This window comes from Balaenoptera acutorostrata, chromosome 19 (genome assembly GCF_949987535.1).
Source record: "Balaenoptera acutorostrata chromosome 19, mBalAcu1.1, whole genome shotgun sequence".
NCBI classification, from domain to species: Eukaryota; Metazoa; Chordata; class Mammalia; order Artiodactyla; family Balaenopteridae; genus Balaenoptera; species Balaenoptera acutorostrata.
Genome location: NC_080082.1, coordinates 55,715,559 through 55,736,200, shown reverse-complemented (window position 1 = coordinate 55,736,200; position 20,642 = coordinate 55,715,559). Strand labels below are relative to the sequence as shown.

The 20,642-nt window shown below is 43.1% G+C and overlaps 1 protein-coding gene across 8 annotated transcripts; it reads right to left on the bottom strand.

Moving 5' to 3' along the window:
- Positions 1–807: 807 nt before the first annotated feature.
- LOC114236105 (zinc finger protein 234) lies at positions 808–19,252 on the bottom strand. Of its 8 annotated transcripts, none has more exons than XM_057534604.1 (6): positions 19,191–19,206; positions 14,801–14,871; positions 13,764–13,848; positions 11,534–11,628; positions 7,434–7,560; positions 808–2,683 (listed from the first exon to the last, which is right to left on the bottom strand). In XM_057534604.1, the coding sequence occupies exons 4-6, from the start codon at positions 11,546–11,548 to the stop codon at positions 816–818; spliced, it is 2,010 nt and encodes a 669-aa protein (XP_057390587.1). In that variant the 5' UTR covers positions 11,549–11,628; positions 13,764–13,848; positions 14,801–14,871; positions 19,191–19,206; the 3' UTR covers positions 808–815. The 8 variants fall into 8 exon arrangements, with proteins under 8 accessions (XP_057390587.1, XP_057390586.1, XP_057390584.1 ...); XM_057534603.1 differs by lacking the exon at positions 19,191–19,206 and adding an exon at positions 15,582–15,605; XM_057534601.1 differs by lacking the exon at positions 19,191–19,206 and adding an exon at positions 15,450–15,595.
- Between the last annotated feature and the right edge of the window lie 1,390 nt (positions 19,253–20,642).

Genomic DNA, 20,642 nt, shown 5'->3' with positions numbered 1-20,642 from the left:
TTAATATTGAAGATTGGTGGGCTTCCCTGGTGGCGCAGTGGTTAAGAATCTGCCTGCCAATGCAGGGGACACGGGTTTGAGCCCTGGTCTGGGAAGATCCCACATGCTGCGGAGCAACTCAGCCGCGTGCCACAACTACTGAAGCCTGCACGCCTAGAGCCCGTGCTCCACAACAAGAGAAGCCACCGCAATGAGAAGCCCACGCACCGCAATGAAGAGTAACCCCCGCTCACCGCAACGAGAGAAAGCCTGTGTGCAGCAATGAAGACCCAACGCAACCAAAAATAAATTTTAAAAAAATATATTGCAGATTGGTTTTCTGCAGTGGTTTTCAGTATTTCAACAAATGTTCATGTCCTGAATTAATTTTATTTTGCAGGTTTCCTCCTCTGGATACAACTTTCATATATTATACATTTCCCCCTTTCAGCTTATTTAAAACACAAGTACTGAGCACACCTAAAAGCGCTATTCAATGTTAAGGTTGTGTAGATTGAGCAGCCAAGGCCCTGCCCTCATGGAGCACACGTTCTCATGGACATCAATTTTGACTAGCTCATCCTTACACTTTTATTAAAGGCCAGACCAAACTCTTTTCCTTTCTAAGTGCTATCTCCTAAGTGACATCTGATAAATGTCAAAGTTCTGAATGCAGCCCTTACTGCAACACTCAGAAGGGGTCCCTGCTGTGTGGTCTGGTGAACACTAGGCTCTGTTTGGCTACTGCTTCAACACCAACTAACCTAAAATACTTTCTCTCCTATGAGACCTGATGCTTGCAAGAATTCACGTTGCACATGAGTTTTTTGAAAACATCATTTTGTAGAACTTCTTTCCTCTGACAGTTCCTTGATGCTCTTACCACTCTCGCTGCTTTCATAAAATGTATCCCCAGTATGCATTTTGTGATGACTTACAAGATTGGAGCGCCAACTGAAGCTTTTACCACACATCTCACACTGGTAAGGTTTCTCCCCTGTGTGAACTCGCCTGTGATACTGAAGCTGTGAAGACCGACTAAAGACTTTACCACACACATCACATCTGTACGGCTTCTCTCCAGTGTGGACACTCTGATGAAGCTGAAGACTTGAGGCCTGACTGAAGTGCTTCCCACACTCCCCACACTTATATGGTTTCTCTCCTGTGTGGACCCTCTGATGCATGTCGAGGTTCAGGCTCCACTTGAAGCCCTTCCCACACTCCTCACATTTGTATGGCTTTTCTCCAGTGTGGACTTTTTGATGGGCTTGAAGGTGTGAACTCCGACTGAAGCTCTTCCCACACTCTTCACATTTGAATGGTTTTTCTCCGCTGTGGACTCTCTGATGGGTCAGAAGATGAGACGCCTGACTAAAAACCTTCCCACACTCCTCACAATTATACGGTTTCTCTCCGGTGTGGATTCTGCAGTGAATTTTAAGATCTGCTCTACGACTGAATCCCTTCCCACACTCTTCACATTTGTATGGTTTCTCACCGGTATGGATCAGCTGGTGGATCTGAAGTCGTGAACTCTGGTTGAAGCCCTGCCCACACTCTTCACACTTGTAAGGTTTCTCTATGCTGTGGGCCTTCTGATGGATTTTAAGATATGAACTCTGACGGAAGCCTTTCCCACATACCTCACATTTATAGGGTTTCTCTCCCGTGTGGATGACCAGATGAACTTGATAATGGATTTTCATCCTGAAATTCTTCCCACACTCACTGCATCTGTATGGTTTCTCTCCTGTGTGGACTCCCTGATGGGCTTGAAAACTTGAACTGTAAATGAAGCCCTTACCACACACTTTACAGACATACGGTTTCTCTCCCGTGTGGATTCTCCGATGGGCCTGAAATTGTGAAGGCTGAATGAAGCACTTACCGCACTCCTCACATTTATAAGGTTTCTCTCCTGTGTGGACCCTCTGATGGATATGAAGATTTGAGCTACAAGTGAAACACTTCCCACACTCCTCACATTTGTATGGCTTCTCTCCAGTGTGGACCATACAATGACTGTTAAGGGCTGATCTACGGCGGAAGTTCTTACCGCATATATCACATTTGAACGGTTTCTCCCCAGTGTGGATTCTCTGATGTTCCTGAAGATGTGACGCATGAATGAAGGCCCTTCCACACTGGTCACAATTATAAGGTTTCTCTCCCATGTGTAATTTACAATGAACAGTAAGTGTTGACCTACGACTGAAGCCTTTCCCACACTGCTCACATCTGAATGGCTTCTCTATGGTGTGGACTTTCTGATGAGCTTGCAGCTGTGAGCTCTGACTGAACTCCTTGCCACACTCATCACACTTATAGCGTTTCTCTCCCGAGTGAACTCTCTGATGAATGCGAAGTGCTGAGCTGTAACAGAAGCTTTTTCCACACTCACCACATGTATGAGACTTCTCTCCTGGGTGTATTTGTTGATGAAGATCAAAGTTGAAGACATCACTGAAAGATTTTGTACATTCATTACACTGATAAGGTTTCTGGCCTGTGTGAGTTTCAGAGAATCCTGCCCCAACCTGGCCGGATGAGTCACCTTGTTGGTGGAATTCAGAACTTTTTATCATGGAGTCTTGACACCTGGTTAAGTCACTTGCAATATGTTGCCAGATCTGCCAGGAGGAAAGCTCTTCATGTGGTCCTGCTTCTGAAACAGTCTCCATCTCACTTTGGATCTTTCCTTCTGCAAAGACAAAATTCAGAGATGTGGACAACTGAAGGCTCTGCTCAGTGCTGTCAAAATTTCACATTTAGGAGAGAGTATGAGACTTGAATGAATCCAGAGAATGTTCAGTTCGTCTATTCCATTGTGTGTCGTGTGCTCTGGTTTGCGTGCCAAAGGAAACCAAGAGGTGGCCCAGCTGTCTCCTATCCACTAAGCATAACAAAACCCATTGGTGCAAATTTCCTATGTGAGGCGCAAGTTAGACATCAAAAACTTAACTTAAAAAATTGATAATTAGATTCAAATTGTTCACCTATGGCCATTTCTACTGAATTTCAAAGGCGGCATAGAATCTTGGATAGTAAATTATATGGTTAATAAATGATGTAGACAAAAAAGTTATACAGATAATAAAATCTGAATCAACTAGAACTTTAAGGAAAAGCAATAACTTTTCTGTAAACAATATTTGGAAGCAACCAAGATGTCCTTCGATAGGTGAATGGATAAATAAATTGTGGTACCTCCACACTGTGGAATATTATTCAGTGCTAAAATGAAATGTGCTATCAAGCCAGGAAAAGATGTGGAGGAAATGTAAATGCATATTATTAAATAAGAAGAAAGAAAGAAGACAATCTGAAAAGCCTACATACTGTATGATTCCAACTATTTGATGTTCTGGAAAAGGCAAAAGTATGGAGACAGTAAAAAGGTCAGTGGCTGCCAAGGGTTAGGGGGAAGGAGGGATGAATAAGCAAAGCAGAGAAGATTTTTAGGGCAGTGGAAATACTCTGTATGATACTAATAATGATGGATACATGGCGTTAAACATTTGTCCAAATCCATAAAATGTACAACACCAAGAATGAACCCTAATGTAAAGCATAGACTCTGGATGATAACGATGTGTCAATGTAGGCTCATCAGTTGTATCTGGTAGGACATGTCAATGATGTTAAAGGCTGTGAGTGTGAGGAGGGCAAGGGATATATGAGATATCTCTGTACCTTCCTCTCAATTTTGCTGTGAGCCTAAAACTGCTCTAAAAACAAAACAAAACAAAACAAAACAGGTTTTTTTTTTTTGCTGTGAGATCTCAGTTCTCCAACCAGGGATCGAACCCAAGCCCTCAGCAGTGAAAGCACAGAGTCCTAACCCCTGGAGTGCCAGGGAATCCCCATACAAAAAAAAAAAAAAAAAGGAGGAGGAGGAAGAGGGAGAAGAGGAAGAGGAGGAAGAGGAAGAGGAAGAAGAAGAAGATGAAGAAGAAGAAAGAAAATACTTGTGAAGAAATTTTGACAAGTTTCAAAGGAGAAATTCACTCCCCTCCCTTTAAGCTGCCTCCTCTTTGATCCAGTAGACATATGATAAACAGCCTCTCTATAACTCTGCCTTGGGTCATTTTATTGGAAAGTTACTTCAGCGTTGAGGTGACTGGAATGGTTAGAATGGTTTGCAGGTTTGGGAGCAAATATCTAATCACACACCGACTAAAACACAGTGAAAGCAGAGGATGGAACTTCAGCTCCTACTGGCAGGTTTTCTCCATTAGGACAAAAGGGAAACCAAGTTGAACAGATAACATACACTGTTCTAAACCTGATATTAATTCAGACCTCTAGGAAAAAAAGTAAAAAAGTGGAAGGTAATCTTTTACACAGAGACAGAGACTGAGAAAGGGAGAAGGTGAGGTCACGGTATAAACTCTGAAAGCCAATCCTAAAACGGGAGTTAAATTTTGCCAGGAAGTCTTCTCAGACAGACACCTGGGTGACTCCTCACGTCTTTTAGGCCTCTGCTCAATGTCAACCCACCACCAAGGCCTCTTTACCACCTAATGTAAAATAACCAATCCTGCCCTCACTCAGTCTACCTCTGGCAATGTCCATCCTCCTTGAATCTGTTTATGTTCTACACAGCACTTTTCCCCACATGACTCACTAAATCATTTGCTGTTTAATATGTCTCTTTCCCACTGCAATGCAGCTTCAAAGCGGGAAGCATTTCACACTTTGTACATGGAACACATTTTTACACTTCCCTACTTTATAATCACTGTCCAGAATCATGCCTGGAGTACAGTGAGTACCCTACAAATGCATGTTGAATGAATAAATGAATCTCGGTTTGACTTTTTATGAGCACTTAAGCCAAGTCCTACAGGGAAAACATCTTTTCCAAGTGAGTTATTTGAAATATCAAAGGGACAGAGAACCCAGTTTTGCTGAAAAGCTGTCTCAGAGACCAGGGTACACCAAGCATGTGCTAATAAAGAAAATCAAAAGTGGCAAGAATCCCTTGGGGTGAAAAGAAAGCAAGAGGGCCCATCACTAGTTCCTTCTGAATCTTTTGGACTGTCTCTTTGAAAACAGAACGTGGGGGACTTCCCTGGTGGCGCAGTGGTTAAGGATTCGCCTGCCAGTGCAGGGAACACGGGTTCAAGTCCTGGTCCAGAAAGATCCCACATGCCGCGGAGCAACTAGGCCCGTGAGCCACAACTACTGAGCCTGCGCGTCTGGAGCCTGTGCTCTGCAACAGGAGAGGCCGTGATAGTGAGAGGCCCGCGCACCGTGACGAAGAGTGGCCCCCGCTTGCCGCAACTAGAGAAAGCCCTCACACAGAAACGAAGACCCAACACAGCCAAAAAATATATATATATATATATATATATATATATATATATATTAATTAATTTTAAAAAAGAAAAGAAAAAAAAAGAAAGTAATTGAAACAGAAAGTAATTGGAAAAATAAAATAAATAAAATTAAAAATAAAATTAAAAAACGAATAAGAAAAAAAATTAAAGTAATCGGATAGACATTCATCAAAAGACAAAAATGCTCTGCAACCTCCTTCCTTCACTCTGGTTTGCACATGACTAATAGTTATCTCCATGACTCTCGGAGACACGGGGGTCTCCCGTCCCATCCATCAACACGCTCACTAAGTCAACAAATATTTGCAGATGACTGCCACATACCAGGCTGCTCTGGGCACTGAGGACAGAGCACTAAACAGGACAGACAAAACCCTCTACTGGGTATCACACTTCAGTGCAAAGAGAGAAGTGATAAGTAAGCAAACCAAAGTCTGTGAGACCCAATAAAAGGCAGAACGAGGAGAGTACAGGGAGGATGGGATTTTAGAGAGGGTGGTCACAGGAGGCCTTTCGCATGCTGTTAGAACGGAGCAGAGACCTGAAGGCAGTAAGGGAGGGAGCAGGAGGGTCTGAGGTAAAAGGAAGAGAGAGAGCAAGTTGAGGGCTCAGAGGCAGAAGTACCGACAGTGGGCAGAGTAACTGTCCCCCAAGGAACTCACGTCCTGATTTTTGGAAGCTAGGATATGTTAGATCATGTGGCAAAGGGGAATTAAGGTTGCAGACGGGATTGAGGCTGCTGATCAGCTGACTTTAAAAGGGAAGATGATCCTCTACTATGGGGTGGGGGTGGGGTCTCAATGCAGTCAAAAGGGCCCTTCAAAGCAGAAGTGGGACGCAGAAGGAGAGCGGGAGAGGGGCGTGCAAATACACAGCAAGGGACAGAGAGAAGCGATGTCGCTGGCTGTGAAGATGCAGGAAGGCGGCCACAGGCTAAGAGATTTGGATGACCACTAGCAGCTGGAAAGGCAGGTTCTCCCCTACAGCCCCCAAGGAGAAACGCAATGGTGCTGACACCTTGATTTCAGCCCCGTGAGAACCACGTTACAGCTCTGACCTCTGGAAGTGTAAGATGATCAACATGTGTTGTGTTAAGCCATGAAGTTTGTGCTGATTTATTAGGGCAGCCACGGGCGATACAGCGTCCCCGGCAGGTCTGAGAACACTGGGGAGGCCGGCAGGGGTGGGAGGGATGGAGCGAGCGAGGAGAGCAGAGGAGAGGAATTGGAGAGGCAGCAGGGGCCCAGGAGCGGACCCTGGAGGACTCCAGAAGCCACTTGAAGAGGTTTTAACTTTAAGAAAAATAAGCCATAAAAGGTTTGGAATAGAGGAATGGCAATCTTTCCTAAGCATCACTTTTGGCTGTGACGTGGAGAATAGACTATAGGAGGGGAAGGGTAGGAGCAGGGCAACCAGTACAAAGGCGGGTGAAAGAAGGGGTCTGGCAGTTTGGACCAGATGACAGCAAAGGACTGGAGAAAAGTAAAAACACGTAGAAGAGCATCTCCAAGGACTCTTATCTGCCTGGTTCTTAGCTGATGTCCCTTCTCTTTGGGTTGCTGTCTTCACCACCCAAAGCCTTTTTTCCTTTTCTAAGTGGAATATATCATGTTTGAAGGGGTGACACCCTGTGAACATGCAGAGTCACATACTTAAAAGGAACACACTAAAGGTACAATTTACTGGAAATTTAGATTCCTGAATTAAATGTTGATCAATGAATCAAAACCAGTGTATTTTAAAAAAAACAAAAAACAAAAAACATGACCTATTTGAAGAAATACCAGTATTTCAAGACCCAGACACATATGTGTAATAAGTATTACAGAAACCGATTTATTGCCAATGTCTATTTTCATTAACTCTCCTCCCATCGGTTCTTACATCACTCATGCAATTGGCAAGAGTTTTTGCTGCAATGTATTCCATTCTTCCCGACAAATCCTGGTATTTTTCTACCTTATTTTATTTCGTTAAAAAATTGTTGGTACAAAAGTGAGGTCCCCAAATGCAGGTGACCATCTCAAGACCCCCAAAGCCTTCAACACCTGAGGACACAAAACCAAACCGGGGAGCTGATATTAGGTTAGAGAGGGTGCCTGTCCTCACCTATTGAGAGCAGGTTCCGGAAGTTCTCCAGCATCACTTCCTGGTACAGCTTCCTCTGGGTGGAGTCCAGCAGCCCCAGCTCCTCCTCCGTGAAGGTCACAGCCACATCCTTGAAGGTCACCACCTCCTATGACACCAAACACATGTAGCCTCAATCTTACAATCAATGGCCACTTGAAAAGGGACAGCTGGGGCTTCCCTGGTAGCACAGTGGGTAAGACTCCACGCTCCCAATGCAGGGGACCCGGGTTCGATCCCTGGTCCGGGAACTAGATCCCACATGCATGCCATAACTAAGAGTTCGCATGCCACAACTAAGGAGCCGGTGAGCCACAACTAAGGAGCCCGCCGGCCACAACTAAGACCCAATGCAACCAAATAAATAAATAAATATTTAAAAAATAAAAAAGAAAGAAAGAAAAGGGACAGTGCTGAGAAGGTGGAGAGGATGGGAGGGAAGTGAGCCCAGATTCTGAGGGACTTCAGTCAAATCTGCAGACTTCCCAGACCTTCTCCTTTCATCCTGCCAATGTCACACACTGATTTTCCTCAGCCTCACCGAAAGTGTGGCAGTGACAACCGTCCTCGTATTTATTTTGCGCCCTCGTTGGGTCTACTTACAAGTAAGCCTCCCAAAACCCTAAATATATATCCTGGACTACATGCATTTTACTTTTTGTTGAATATTGCCAATTGTCCCCAGAAGAATTTCGCAATTTAGTCCAAACATATTTGACAGCAATGGCCTTTTTCCTCTCACACACATGAACCCTGTTGTGATAGAAAAGTTACTACTTTTCTTTATTGTCTGCCAAGCTAACAAGCTTTTAGTAACCTGCGTGGGACATCGATGTAGTTCACCCTATGTAACCTCAAGGTACACTTTTTTTTTTTTTTGAGAAAAAGCTTTATGGCGAGGTCAACCAACAAGGAGACAGGAGGCAAGGCTCTCAAGTTTGTTTCCTCGATCCAGGGTCTGGGGCAAAATTTACGGGGTCAGGGGAATTTCAAACTTGGAAGCTGACTGGCGAGACTTGAATTAGAGTGCATATAAGCTACTCATGCTGCTGGAAGCCAGATTTTCCTATTGAAGGCCTTCTTGCTTGGTAAAGGGCTCTGGTAGCAACATTTCTATTCTCTGAGTTCCACAGACTGAAGAGTGTTGGTTCCAGGATCTTCCTAGAGACATGGGGTCCCATCTTGCACACACTACATCTCTTAATTGCAGCATTCAGTGTCACGCTCTGGATCCAGCAGGCCTTGACATGATTCCCAAAGGTCTGCGTGGCCCTTACCCTTACTAGCTGCGTGACTTTGGACAAGTTTGCCTACGTGCCTGAGTTTCCTCTCTGTATAATGGTCCTTACATGACAGAGTTCTTTCAAGGATTAAACAAGGGAATCCATGGCATTTGGAAGAGTATGTGGCACAGAGTAAGTGCCTGATAAACATTTGCTATTACTCTTATTATTCCTTCCTATTATCAACACCTATTTCATCCCATTCCGTGGCTGCATATTATTTCAGAGAACTGATGATCTACATCTACCTGTTCTAAATAAAGCGTATTTAATTTTACATATTTTTCTCTTTATAATCCATCCTGCAAAGAACATCATTTTTGTAGATTTATCTCCCTCATTATTTAAAAATAATTGCATGACTTCCCTGGTGGTGCAGTGGTTAAGAATCTACCTGCCAATGCAGGGGACACAGGTTCAATCCCTGATCTGGGAAGATCCCACATGCTGCGAAGCAACTAAGCCCGTGCGCCACAACTACTGAGCCTGCGCTCTAGAGCCCGTGAGCCACAACTACTGAGCCCGTGTGCCACAACTACCGAAGCCCGTGCACCACTGCAATGAGAAGCCTGCGCACTGCAACAAAGAGTAGCCTCCACTCACCACAACTAGAGAAAGCTAGCACGCAGCAACGAAGACCCAACGTGGTCAAAAATAAATAAATAAATAAATAAATAAATAAATAAAATAATTGAAAATGAAAATTAAAATGTCAAAATAGGCATATTTAAAATTATATTTTTAATTATATATTAAAAATATAAATTATAAAATTATATAATGGCAGATTTTCTTCCCAATTTTTTTCCTACTTCCCTAATCTTTGAAGAGAGTACAAGTACCCTGAATCTCCATATATTGGCCAAGAGCAGGTTATAAATTTTCCCACAGTTTTTGTAATCTGATTTGGAAGAACAATTTGCTTTAGTATTCCCACTTATCTGATTATAAATTAATACTAATACCTTTCCAGATGTTTATTAACCATCTGTATCTGTCCTCTTTAACATACCTGTTCATGTCCTCATTCATATTCCGCTGGATTTTTTCCTTTGTCCTATGTATAAGATTCTTTATTCTGGATTTTGTCTTTTTTTGGAATCCGTTTGGTAAATACTTTTGCCCCAGGTTGCTATTTTTTTCTGGTAATACCATGTAAGGTATCTTTTTGCCACAGAGGAATTTAAATATTTTATACAACGACTGTGCTAACTGCTGTCTTTGTGTGCCTGGAGCGCTGAGCATCTCAGAGTACCTGCGGCACTCAGATAGAGGAGAGATTCAGGAAGAGAAGAGATGCAACCCAAGAAAGGGGTCGGGGAGGAGCAGCGCCACCTACTGACTGTGGAAATCATCACTCAAAAGGCCCTCCAGACAACAACAGTACAAGACACAGGTCTCAAATGAACTTTCTTTCTTCTTGTTTATCTTTCACTTAAGCAGACTGCTTAGCATTCCCGACCCTTGGTTTCCTGTGTCAACGTGAGTAGGTGTCTCATATTTCAAGTGTTTAAGAAAAAAATGAGACAAAATCTCCTCATGCAGCTGCTCTAAAGAGTAAATGCAGAAACAGAACACAAGTTACTGGCAAATCTAGTATCACTGGACATTTTAAGCTAAGGTTACATACTACTTTAGTCAAACTGGTTAATACATAAAAGAACAAAAAAGGACCAATAAATAAAATATACACAAGCCATGACTCAGGCCTGGGGAAGACAGAATCCAGCTCTTCCTGTGTGAAAACCTCCAAATATGTTTGTACAAACCAAGTTAGGGCTGTGCCATGCTTGTATTTGGATATTCTACCTAGAAAACAGCCAACATGACACATATCAAATGTACTCTTTCTATACTGAGCTCACAGTACAGTAAGGAGAAAAAACTGACAGACTGTTTTCAGAACTGATTTGGGGGGCGAAGGTTTAATGTAGGAAAGCTGTCACTGCAGGGTTGCTTAGAACAGTCAAATTCCTAAACCATCTAAATGTCTACAGGTGGGAAGCAGTTATAAATAAAAGGGTACAAAAAAATAAAATAAAAACATACATCAATTCAATGACAAATATGTTGTATCCATTAAAAAAATGAACGTTATCTAATATTAAAGGAAAGAAGTTACAATTTAAAATTAAATGTACACCATAAATACAAAAGAGTTATGAATGCACATGAGAAAAAGAGTAAGAGAAAATAAAAACAGCTAGTTTGTCAGTAGGGAAGTAGTGAAGTGAGAGAGTTGTTCATTTGTAGTCATTTTTCCACTCTATAAAATAAATAATAATAACATAAAATAAACAATAAAAACAAATGCAATGAAAAATCAAAAAGGACAACCTAAGAGCTGGGAGGAGAACAGGCCCTCCCATGTCTCTTGTTCTGCTTGAGTCATCCCAAGACAAACGTGCAACAGTCTGAGTAATGAGATGGAACTTTAAAAGTGAGAAAGGCGGGGCTTCCCTGGTGGCTCAGTGGTTGAGAATCTGCCTGCCAATGCAGGGGACACGGGTTCGAGCCCCGGTCTGGGAAGATCCCACATGCCGCGGAGCAACTAGGCCCGTGAGCCACAATTACTGAGCCTGCATGTCTGGAGCCTGTGCTCCGCAACAAGAGAGGCCGTGATAGTGAGAGGCCCATGCACCGTGATGAAGAGTGGCCCCCACTTGCCGCAACTAGAGAAAGCCCTTGCACAGAAACGAAGACCCAACACAGCCATAAATAAATAAATTAATTAATTAATTTTTTAAAAATGTGCTCCTATTAAAAAAAAAAAAAGTGAGAAAGGCGGGCCCTGCTCACCTTGAACATGGTCATGTTTCCTCCTGTGTCTGGGGATGGGCACAGTTCTGAGTTACACAGATCCTGGGAGGTCAGAACTGCACCTGGCAGAGTGTCTGGGAAGGCAGAAAAAAGAAATGAAAGAGTGACCTGGGTCGCCGCTCACCCATGCAGATGCTTCTTGTGAATGAGCATGTGAATGTTCACAGCACCATTAGTCATAATAACCTAAATCTGGAAACAACCAAAATGTTGGCCTATGCGTGAAAGAACAGACAAATTGTGGCATATCCATACAATGGAATATTATGCACCAATGAAAAGGAATGAAGTCCTAGTTATGCTACAATGTGGATGAACCCTTGTAAATGTGTGGAAGAAGCAAAAGAAGACTGACACAAAAGTCTACATATTGTATGATTCCATTTATATGAAATGTCCAGAATAGGCAAATCTATGGAGACATAAAGTAGGTTAGTGGTAGCCTGGGTATCTGGGGAGAGAATGGGGGTTAACTAAGGAATCCAACTGGGGAAATGAAAATGTTCCAAATTATCATGGCAATGGTTGCACCACTCAGCAAAGTTACTAAAAATCATTGATTGGTACATCTCAAGTGGGTGAATTCTATGATATGTACAATATACCTCAAGCTGGTAAAAATAAATGTTTATTAATCTACATGTCATTTAGAATACTAATTTATGGATCCTGAGTCCATACTAATATTTATATTTAAATGAATAAATAAATAAGTGGGAGAGAAGAAGTTTCTCTTTATAGTAGAATGCCCACTAATAAATGTATCTCCCCATAAGAAAACTTTATCAATTCTGAAAAACAAGAGTAACTTTACAATGGAGAAATCTGACAGACATTACCTTAGCCTAGTAAACAAAGCTGAGTTTACCAATATAGGGACAAACTGATATCCTTTGGCTCCGGCTATGTTGCAGTGACAAGGACACTTCACCACTTCTGTGGAATCCCTGCCAACAATGCGTAATCTGAAGCTAAACATGGAATATATCAGATGAACCTCAAATGGTCCTCCAAAATAACTTGCCTCTAAACTCCCTAAAAGCATCAAGAACAAAAAAGACAAAACCTGTGGAATCATTCCATGTCAAAGAAGAACATTATGAAAAATATGAGAAAAATTCTGTAAAATGTTTGTAAACAAATATACACCTTAAGGCAAGGCATAAAATTGGACTTTTTTTTTAATGATCAAGTGCATGAGCTTTATTATTGTTTTTTAAATTGAGGTATAAACGGCTTATAATATTAATTTCAGGTGTACGACATAATCATTCTAGTTTTGTATATGTTGTAAAATGATTACCACAATAAATCTAGTCAACATACATCACCATACATAATTACAAATTTATGTTTTGTGTGTGAGGAGAAATTTTAGGATCTACTCTTCTAGAAACTTTCAAATGAGCAATACAGTATTATTAACTAGAGTCATAATGATGTACACTATATTTTCATGATTTATTTACCCTATAATTCCAAGTTTGAACCTTTTAACCACTTTCATCCATTTCACCCACCCCCGCCACACCCTGTCTCTGGCAACCACCAATCTGTTCTCTGTATCTGTGAGCTGGGTATAAAATTGGACTTTGAACTAAGGGGAAAACCAGTTATGAAGACTTCCGATGAAAAACAGAACAAAATACAGGACGTGGACTATATAACAGTATGTTACTTAATATGCTATCTGGCGTTATCTACTGTTACCTATTAACTATGATTAGGAATAACTTAATAGATATCTAATATATAAACACTATTCTCTAGTATAATATCTAGTACAGGGGCTTCCCTGGTGGCACAGTGGTTTAAGAATCCGCCTGCCAATGCAGGGGACACGGGTTTGAGCCCTGGTCCGGGAAGATCCCACATGCCGCAGAGCAGCTTAGCCCGTGCGCCACAACTACTGAGCCTGCGTTCTAGAGCCTGCGAGCTACAACTACTGAGCCCACATGCCGCAACTACTGAAGCCGCGTGCCTAGAGCCCGTACCCTGCAATGAGAAGCCACCACAGTGAGAAGCCCGCGCACCGCAACAAAGAGTAGCCCCCGCTTGACGCAACTAAAAGCCCACGTGCAGCAACAAAGACCCAACGCAGCCAAAAATAAATTAATTAATTTTAAATATATATATAGTATAATAGTCTCATATTACCAAGTATGTGATGCTAAAATCCTATAGTCAGCCTTTCCTAAATCCCTCTTACGAAGACACCTCCTGATTACTCATGGTATGTGGGCTTCCTTCATGCAGAAAGCTAAGATGAGCTGTCAGTGAATATAGGTACATTCCTGATGGAGGAACAGAGCAGATAGGCAAAATGTAAACAATTGGTGAATTTAGGTAACAAGTATAGGAGAGTCCCTTATACTATTTTGCAACTTTGCTATAGGTTTAAAATTATATAAAAATAAAACTTTCTTAAAAATCAGGAAACAGTCACAGGAATAACAATAATAATGAAAATAGTAAGACTGATCATTAAATTACTTGGAAGTTCATTAGTTTATTCTTTCTTGTCAGTGTTTGGCAATTTCCATAGTTAAAACACATAAGGGAAAAATCACTGAGAAAGGTAGGATAAAAAAAAATCTGTAAAATGTTTATAAACAAATACACAAAAAGAATCACTAAATAGAAATACATTAGAAGCTTAACTGTTGCTATCTTTACCCTGGATTAAGAAGTAATTAAAAAATTTTTTCTCTCAAATTTCTTTAATTTCTGAATGTTCCACAATGATACAGTTCTATGAGAATAAGAAATATTATTTGTAACAAGTGAAACAAAATAGTTGATGATATTTTTTAAAACTCATAGAAAAGTCCAAGCCCATTTTATTTGATTTTAAGGTCCCTCACAATCAAGTCCTGACTAAACTGCTTGATTCCACCTAGTTCCTAAAGCTCAAGGAGAATTACATCCAAAAGATTATGAACTCAAGCTCTGGACTCAGACTGCCTGAATTCCAACCCCAGCTCAGCCTCTTACTTGGTGGGTGACTGTGGGCAAATAACTTTCAGCTCCCTAGGTCTCAAGCTCATTTTTCACAACAGGAAAAAAGCAATATTTCTTCACGGAGCCATAGTGTGACATAATGTATTTATTTGTGTAAAGCCCTCATTACTTAAGTTAACAGTTAAGGATTAATTATTATCAATACTCATGTCCAATTACACATCCTACACATTCTCTGACTGATGTGAAGATCATTGTAAAACAAAACTGTCAAGTCCCACTCACGTGGAGTTTTGCTATCAGTAGCTCAGGAGTCACTCCCTCTACCTCCGTGTGGTCCTTTTTGATAAATCACGCTGGAGAAAGAAAGAATGCTATGAAGTGCCACGATTGAGTCCCCGTCCCCGATAAAAGTTAAAGCTTCCCCTCCCTCCGAGCAATCTAGAAGCAATCCCGAGCAATCCGGAACCTTCCCCTCCAAAAAAGTCAGAAGGGGTCCGGGATTATCCAGCGTCACGCAGAGAGAGAGAGAGAAGGGCAAGGGTCCTTGAAGCTGGATTTCTCACCCTAACCTGGGGACCTGACCTCTCCTCGAGAAATTAACACCAAGGAGAGATCACCATTCACTACGTGCCAGGAACTAAGACTTCTATTTGTACCACCTTTTTCAATTCCCAAAACGATTCTACTAGGAAGGGCCTAATAGTTTAAAGAAAAGCAACGGGAGGCACGGGGAGATTAACTCCCCACGCGAGTAAGTGGAAGCGCACGTGGAAGGTGGAGGGAGGCGGACTGGGCGAGGTGAGAGCCGCGGAAACTCCCAATCCAGGGGATACGCGAGCGGAGCCAGTCCCCTCTTGGGGTTTCGAGAACGCCCCAAACGCACAGAGCTCCACCGAGGGGCACGCACACGGCCGCCCTCGCCCCTCCGCACCTGCGTTCTCCGCCGAGGATTCTTTTCCCTTAAATCGATTGCCAGGTGGTTGCGCGACCCAAGCAGAGACCCAGGAAGCTCGCAAGGGCCAGCGAGACGCGGAACAGACGCATGGGCCCACAGAAAACACACCTGCAACCCGCCCACTCCGGGAACGGAAGTGCCTACGAGTCCACCGGGCTTCTGGACTACACTTCCCAGAATTCGTCAGATCCGCCTTCCTGAGCGGAAGTGCAAGCGACTACACAGAGTGCCTGGACTACATTTCCCAGAATGCCGAGGAAAACAATCCAGAGTCTCACTTTCCAGGAAGACTACGAGAAGCTTCTTGACTACGGTTCCCAAAATGCCAGAGAGAAAAGAATCGCGCAAGTCCCGACTTCCGGGGTGGTAAGGCGGGTTCCTACACTGACAGTCAGCCTTACGTTTCCCCGAGTCCTCCAGCGAAAATGTTCCGTAGACACGACTTTCTGAAGTCGAAATGCCTCCAATTATGGCAGGAGTATTGTTGGAAAGGGAACAAGTGAGGAGATGCAATCTTCAAGAAATTAACAGGGTGGGGGACTTCCTTGGCCGTCCAGTGGCTAGGACTGGACGTTCTCACTCCAGGGCCTTGACAAGGGTTTGATCCCTGGTTGGGAATAAGATCCCGCATGCCGCAGGGCGCACCCAAAAATTTTTTTAAAATAAAAAAGAAAGAAGTTAAGGGGGGATGACTGTTTAGGGAATACTAGATGATTGAAAGTAGTTTAATTTGAATATAATCTGACAATATGAGGCTAAAACTGAGAGGTCAAAGAACAGGCGAGGTAGAATGATTTGGGAGGGGCCGGGAGGAGCAAAGAAGGTACCAGACCCTGTGGTACCACTGGTTTGGCAGGAAAAACAACTTGAGAGGGCCAAAGTGGAAGCTTGTCCTCATGGAAAAGTGCTCTTCCCTCATTTAAACTTTTCATTGAAGTTATGATCGCTACTTTGGAGGTGAAAACACCAAATTTCAGAGAAGTTAAGAAACTGTCCGCTATCTCAAAGCAAGCATAATGAAGGCTGAAGAGCTTGGCATTGGAGTCATTCTGAGTCCTAAAGCCAAAATGCCAGAGCACTGAGGAGGATTCTATTGGTGAAGGAGGATGTTTTATATTGAGATTTTTCCTTTATATATTCTGGTTAAAATATCTTTATTATAGTTAACAATTTACAAACACATATGTTGGGACTTCCCTGGTGGCGCAGTGGTTAAGAATCCGCCTGCCAATGCAGGGGACACAGGTCTGAGCCCTGGTCCCGGAAGATCCCACATGCTACGGAGCAACTAAGCCCGTGCGCCACAACTACTGAAGTCGGTGCACCTAGAGCCCGTGCTCCACAACAAGAGAAGCCACCGCAATGAGGAGCCCGTGCACCGAAATGAAGAGTAGCCCCCGCTCGATGCAACTAGAGAAAGCCTGCGCACAGCAACGAAGACCCAACGCAGCCAAAGATAAATAAAATAAATTTAAATAAAAATTAAAACGCATACGTTATTGGAAGCTAATTAAAAATAGTATAAAGCAAAATGGGGGAGAGGGGATGCATTAGACTCCTTCCCCTTGAAGATAACCAGATTTTTTTTCTCTCTGTAAACATGTCAATACATATGCCTATCAACATACATCTTCATTTTTTAAAATGAAATCTTGTGTTCTGTTATCTATTTTTCTAAACTCAATATAAGCTAGTCATTTTCTAATGTCAGCCACTGAAAATCTAACTCCTTCCAAAAGATGGCTGTATAATGGCGTGTTGAATGTAATGAGAACTAAAAACAAAATACTCCTGACATCTGGAAGCTGGCACGGCACTCACAGGCCAATAGTATTCTCCTTTGGGACATAAATCACAGACTACCATCCTCAAATGAGGTTTCTCTGAGACCACGGTAAAGTGAGACAAAAGAAGGCCACTTCGTAATTTTTAGATAGACAAAAACAAGGTCACTGTGCCACCCACACAATGCCAAACATCCTCCTCTTGGCTAAAAGAGTGATGCTATTTCTTTACCACTTAGAGCTTTATCTTTGTTCTAGTCTGCTCTCCCAAAATATAACATTTATTGAGATACTAAATCTTAAAATTGCTCCTGCTTTCTGGCAGCATCCAATCCGGAGTGAACCCTGCGTCCTTAGGCCCTCTCCCAAAACACTTAAATGAAGCCCAAATCCTGTAATAGATTTTTTTTCTGACACCCTCTTACCCTCGTGGCACCTCATGGTTCCCCATGGTGGGCGTAATCTCTCACTTCAACGAATAAACCCGATTTATCAAACCACTGCTGTGTTCCTGGATGAATTAAATACGCATTTTGGCACAATCCCTGATGAGTACTAGATTTTCCATTATATAGGAAGCTGCAATGAACACGGTTTTATGTTCTTCTGGGAAAGATACTCAGGTAGAGGAGAGATGCAGGAAGATGCCACAGGAAGGGAGTTATTTATCCGTATCTTTGAGATGGATAGTCTTTACCTCAATGGTTAAAGCAGATGTGCTGTGTGTGTTTGACACGCCATGAGTCAGGCTGCTTTGGCTCACATAGAGTTCAGGCCGAACCACGTATAAGCTAAAATGACTGCCCCATACCTCGATATGTGAACATTTTCTCCATCAAGACTTTTATTCATACCATCCCGTTTAATTCTCAAATCACTGTATTAAAAAGGTAGTGTTAAAAAGGAAAGAACAGGCCCGGTACGTCCCTGGTGGTCCAGTGGTTAAGACCCCGTGCTTCCACTGCAGGGGGCAAGGGTTTGATGTCTGGTGGGGGGGAATTAAGACCCCACATGCCCAGAGGCGGCTAAAAAAAAAAAAAGGCCCCAAATGGAGTCATTTGCTACACCCCGCCCCATGACAGCAAACCAAGACTTAACTGCAGTTTCCACCTTACATAGAAATATAATGTTAATCAAACAGGCTGGTATTTTATGGCCATCGCTAACGAGGTAATCTATTACAAAGCCCATTTCCATCCCCCAGAGAAGAGGCAATCTTCACGATAAAGCCCTTGCCATTCCCTTCCCCACAAAAAGAGATCCTGACCTAAAAATAATCCTTTTACTAATAATTCCTTTGCCCTACTCTTCTGCCTGAAAAAAAAAAAAACAACTTTCCATTTTGTACAACCCTTCTATTTACTAGATGGGATGCTGCCCAATTCACCAACTGTTACATAAAACCAATTAGATCTTCAAATTTACACAGTTGAATTTTGTTTGATTTTGCCTTTTCTGTTTTGTTTTTGGCCCCGCCATGCGGCTTGTGGGATCTTACCTCGCCCACCAGGGAATGAACCCCGGCCCTCGACAGTGAAAGCGCGGAGTCCTAACCACTGGACCTTCGGAGTATTCCCTGAATTTTGTTTTTTAAGAGTAGTAATGTCATCTCAATTTTACAAGAAACCATCAGACACAGAAGTTTAAGTAATTCACCCAATGTTCTACTGCGGGAAATGACAGAGCAGGGTATTAGGCGCACGGCCTAGGGGATATGTCCTCAAGGCAAGAGCCCTGGAGACCCTCCAACCAGGCCAGGAACGATCCCATCCACCGCACCAAACGCAGAGGACTCCGCCCAAAGGAGCCACCGCCCACGCCCCAGCCCTCAAACCATTGCTCTCTGAAGCAGCTCTTTCTCCCAAATTGATGGCTGGGTTGGACAGGTTCCCAGGGAAATTCCCACGGGTCGCAAAACGCGGAAGCAACTCACCAGCGAGAGGGAAGAGAGGGAGACTACCTGACCGCCCAGAGCGGCAGGGCCTGAAACCCCGCCCCCAGGTTGCGCTGGGGATACACTTCCCACAATTCCCCTGTCCCAGCGACGCCTGTGCGGAAGCGTCCGAGTCCGAGTCTCTACGGAACTTGTAGACTACACTTCCCAAAAAGCCAGAGGAGAACACAGCCCGAGTTCCCACCCTCTTCCGCCGGAAGTACTTGAGCCACTTCGGAGCTGTTGGACTACAGTTCCCACAAGTCCCTTGGGGACAAAGTTCATATTGCCGAGTTCCTGGGCAGTAAGGTGGTTTCCTACTGGGGGCTAGTGTTACCCTCACCTGAATCCGTGAGCAAAAACTATTGTATGTTGTTTAAACTGCTGTTCGTTTTGTCTCTGTTAGAACAGCAAACCTAGATAATATATCATTGGAAAGTTTAGTTCAAACTCCAGTGGTGAACTTCAGATCCTCTGAAGAATGCACAAGATGAAGGCTCAAGAAGCTGCGCATTTGGAGATCTACGTTGCAGAACTGTTGATAAAATATTTTAATTTAAAACTGTATTACAAGGAGTTCCCTGGTGGGCTAGTGGTTAGAATTCTGGCCTTTCACTGCTGTGGCTGGGGTTCAATCCCTGGTCGAGGAACAGAGATCCCGCAAGCCATGCGGCGTGGCAAAAACAAAACAAAACAGGAAAACTGTATTACAACCTTCATGGGCCCAAGAGAGGTAGAGTAATTTGACTGATTCTTTATTGTGTCTCCTACATGAGTCTGAGTCACCCAAAATCAGTGAGCTCCATTCTGGCAGCGCACTATCAGGCCATGGCCTGCAACATTTGGTTGCAACAATTCATTTACAATAGTCTTTTAAAAATCTATTGACAAAAGTCACCAAAAAAATCATTTCAATTTGAATGGGGGCCACCCCAACAGCAGGCCCACATAAAAAAAACATCCAACAAGCGATGCCACATCTGCCTGGTGACCCCTTTATGGTGGAAGTCCTAGCAACTGTCTTGTGCCCCTTGGAGTCTTTGGACCACACATGATAGCCAACAACTCCCTATGTGTTTCAGATACAAACTACCCTCAGCGGCTGAGGTAGATGTCTCTTAAAAGACAAATCTTAGTGCTGATTGGGCCCTCTTTGAGAAAAAAAGCCATCATAGGCCCTGAGCCCATGACCCTTTAGTGCAACTGCCTATTTTACCATAGGTTATGGAAACAACACCCCACAGGAACAGGCAGTGAAGCCTCCTTATTAAATGGAAATGGTACCTACAGGATACAGCTTGAACCCTCAGGCATATCCAAACTACAGGCGAATGTGGCTTTTCCCACCCTCTGTCCTTTGCCCAAGTCCACAAATCCAGGAGAGATTGCCCCCTCCTGGCCCCACTGGCCATCCGTGGGGCCTTTTTGATAAACCAAGTCCCAGCGGAAAGG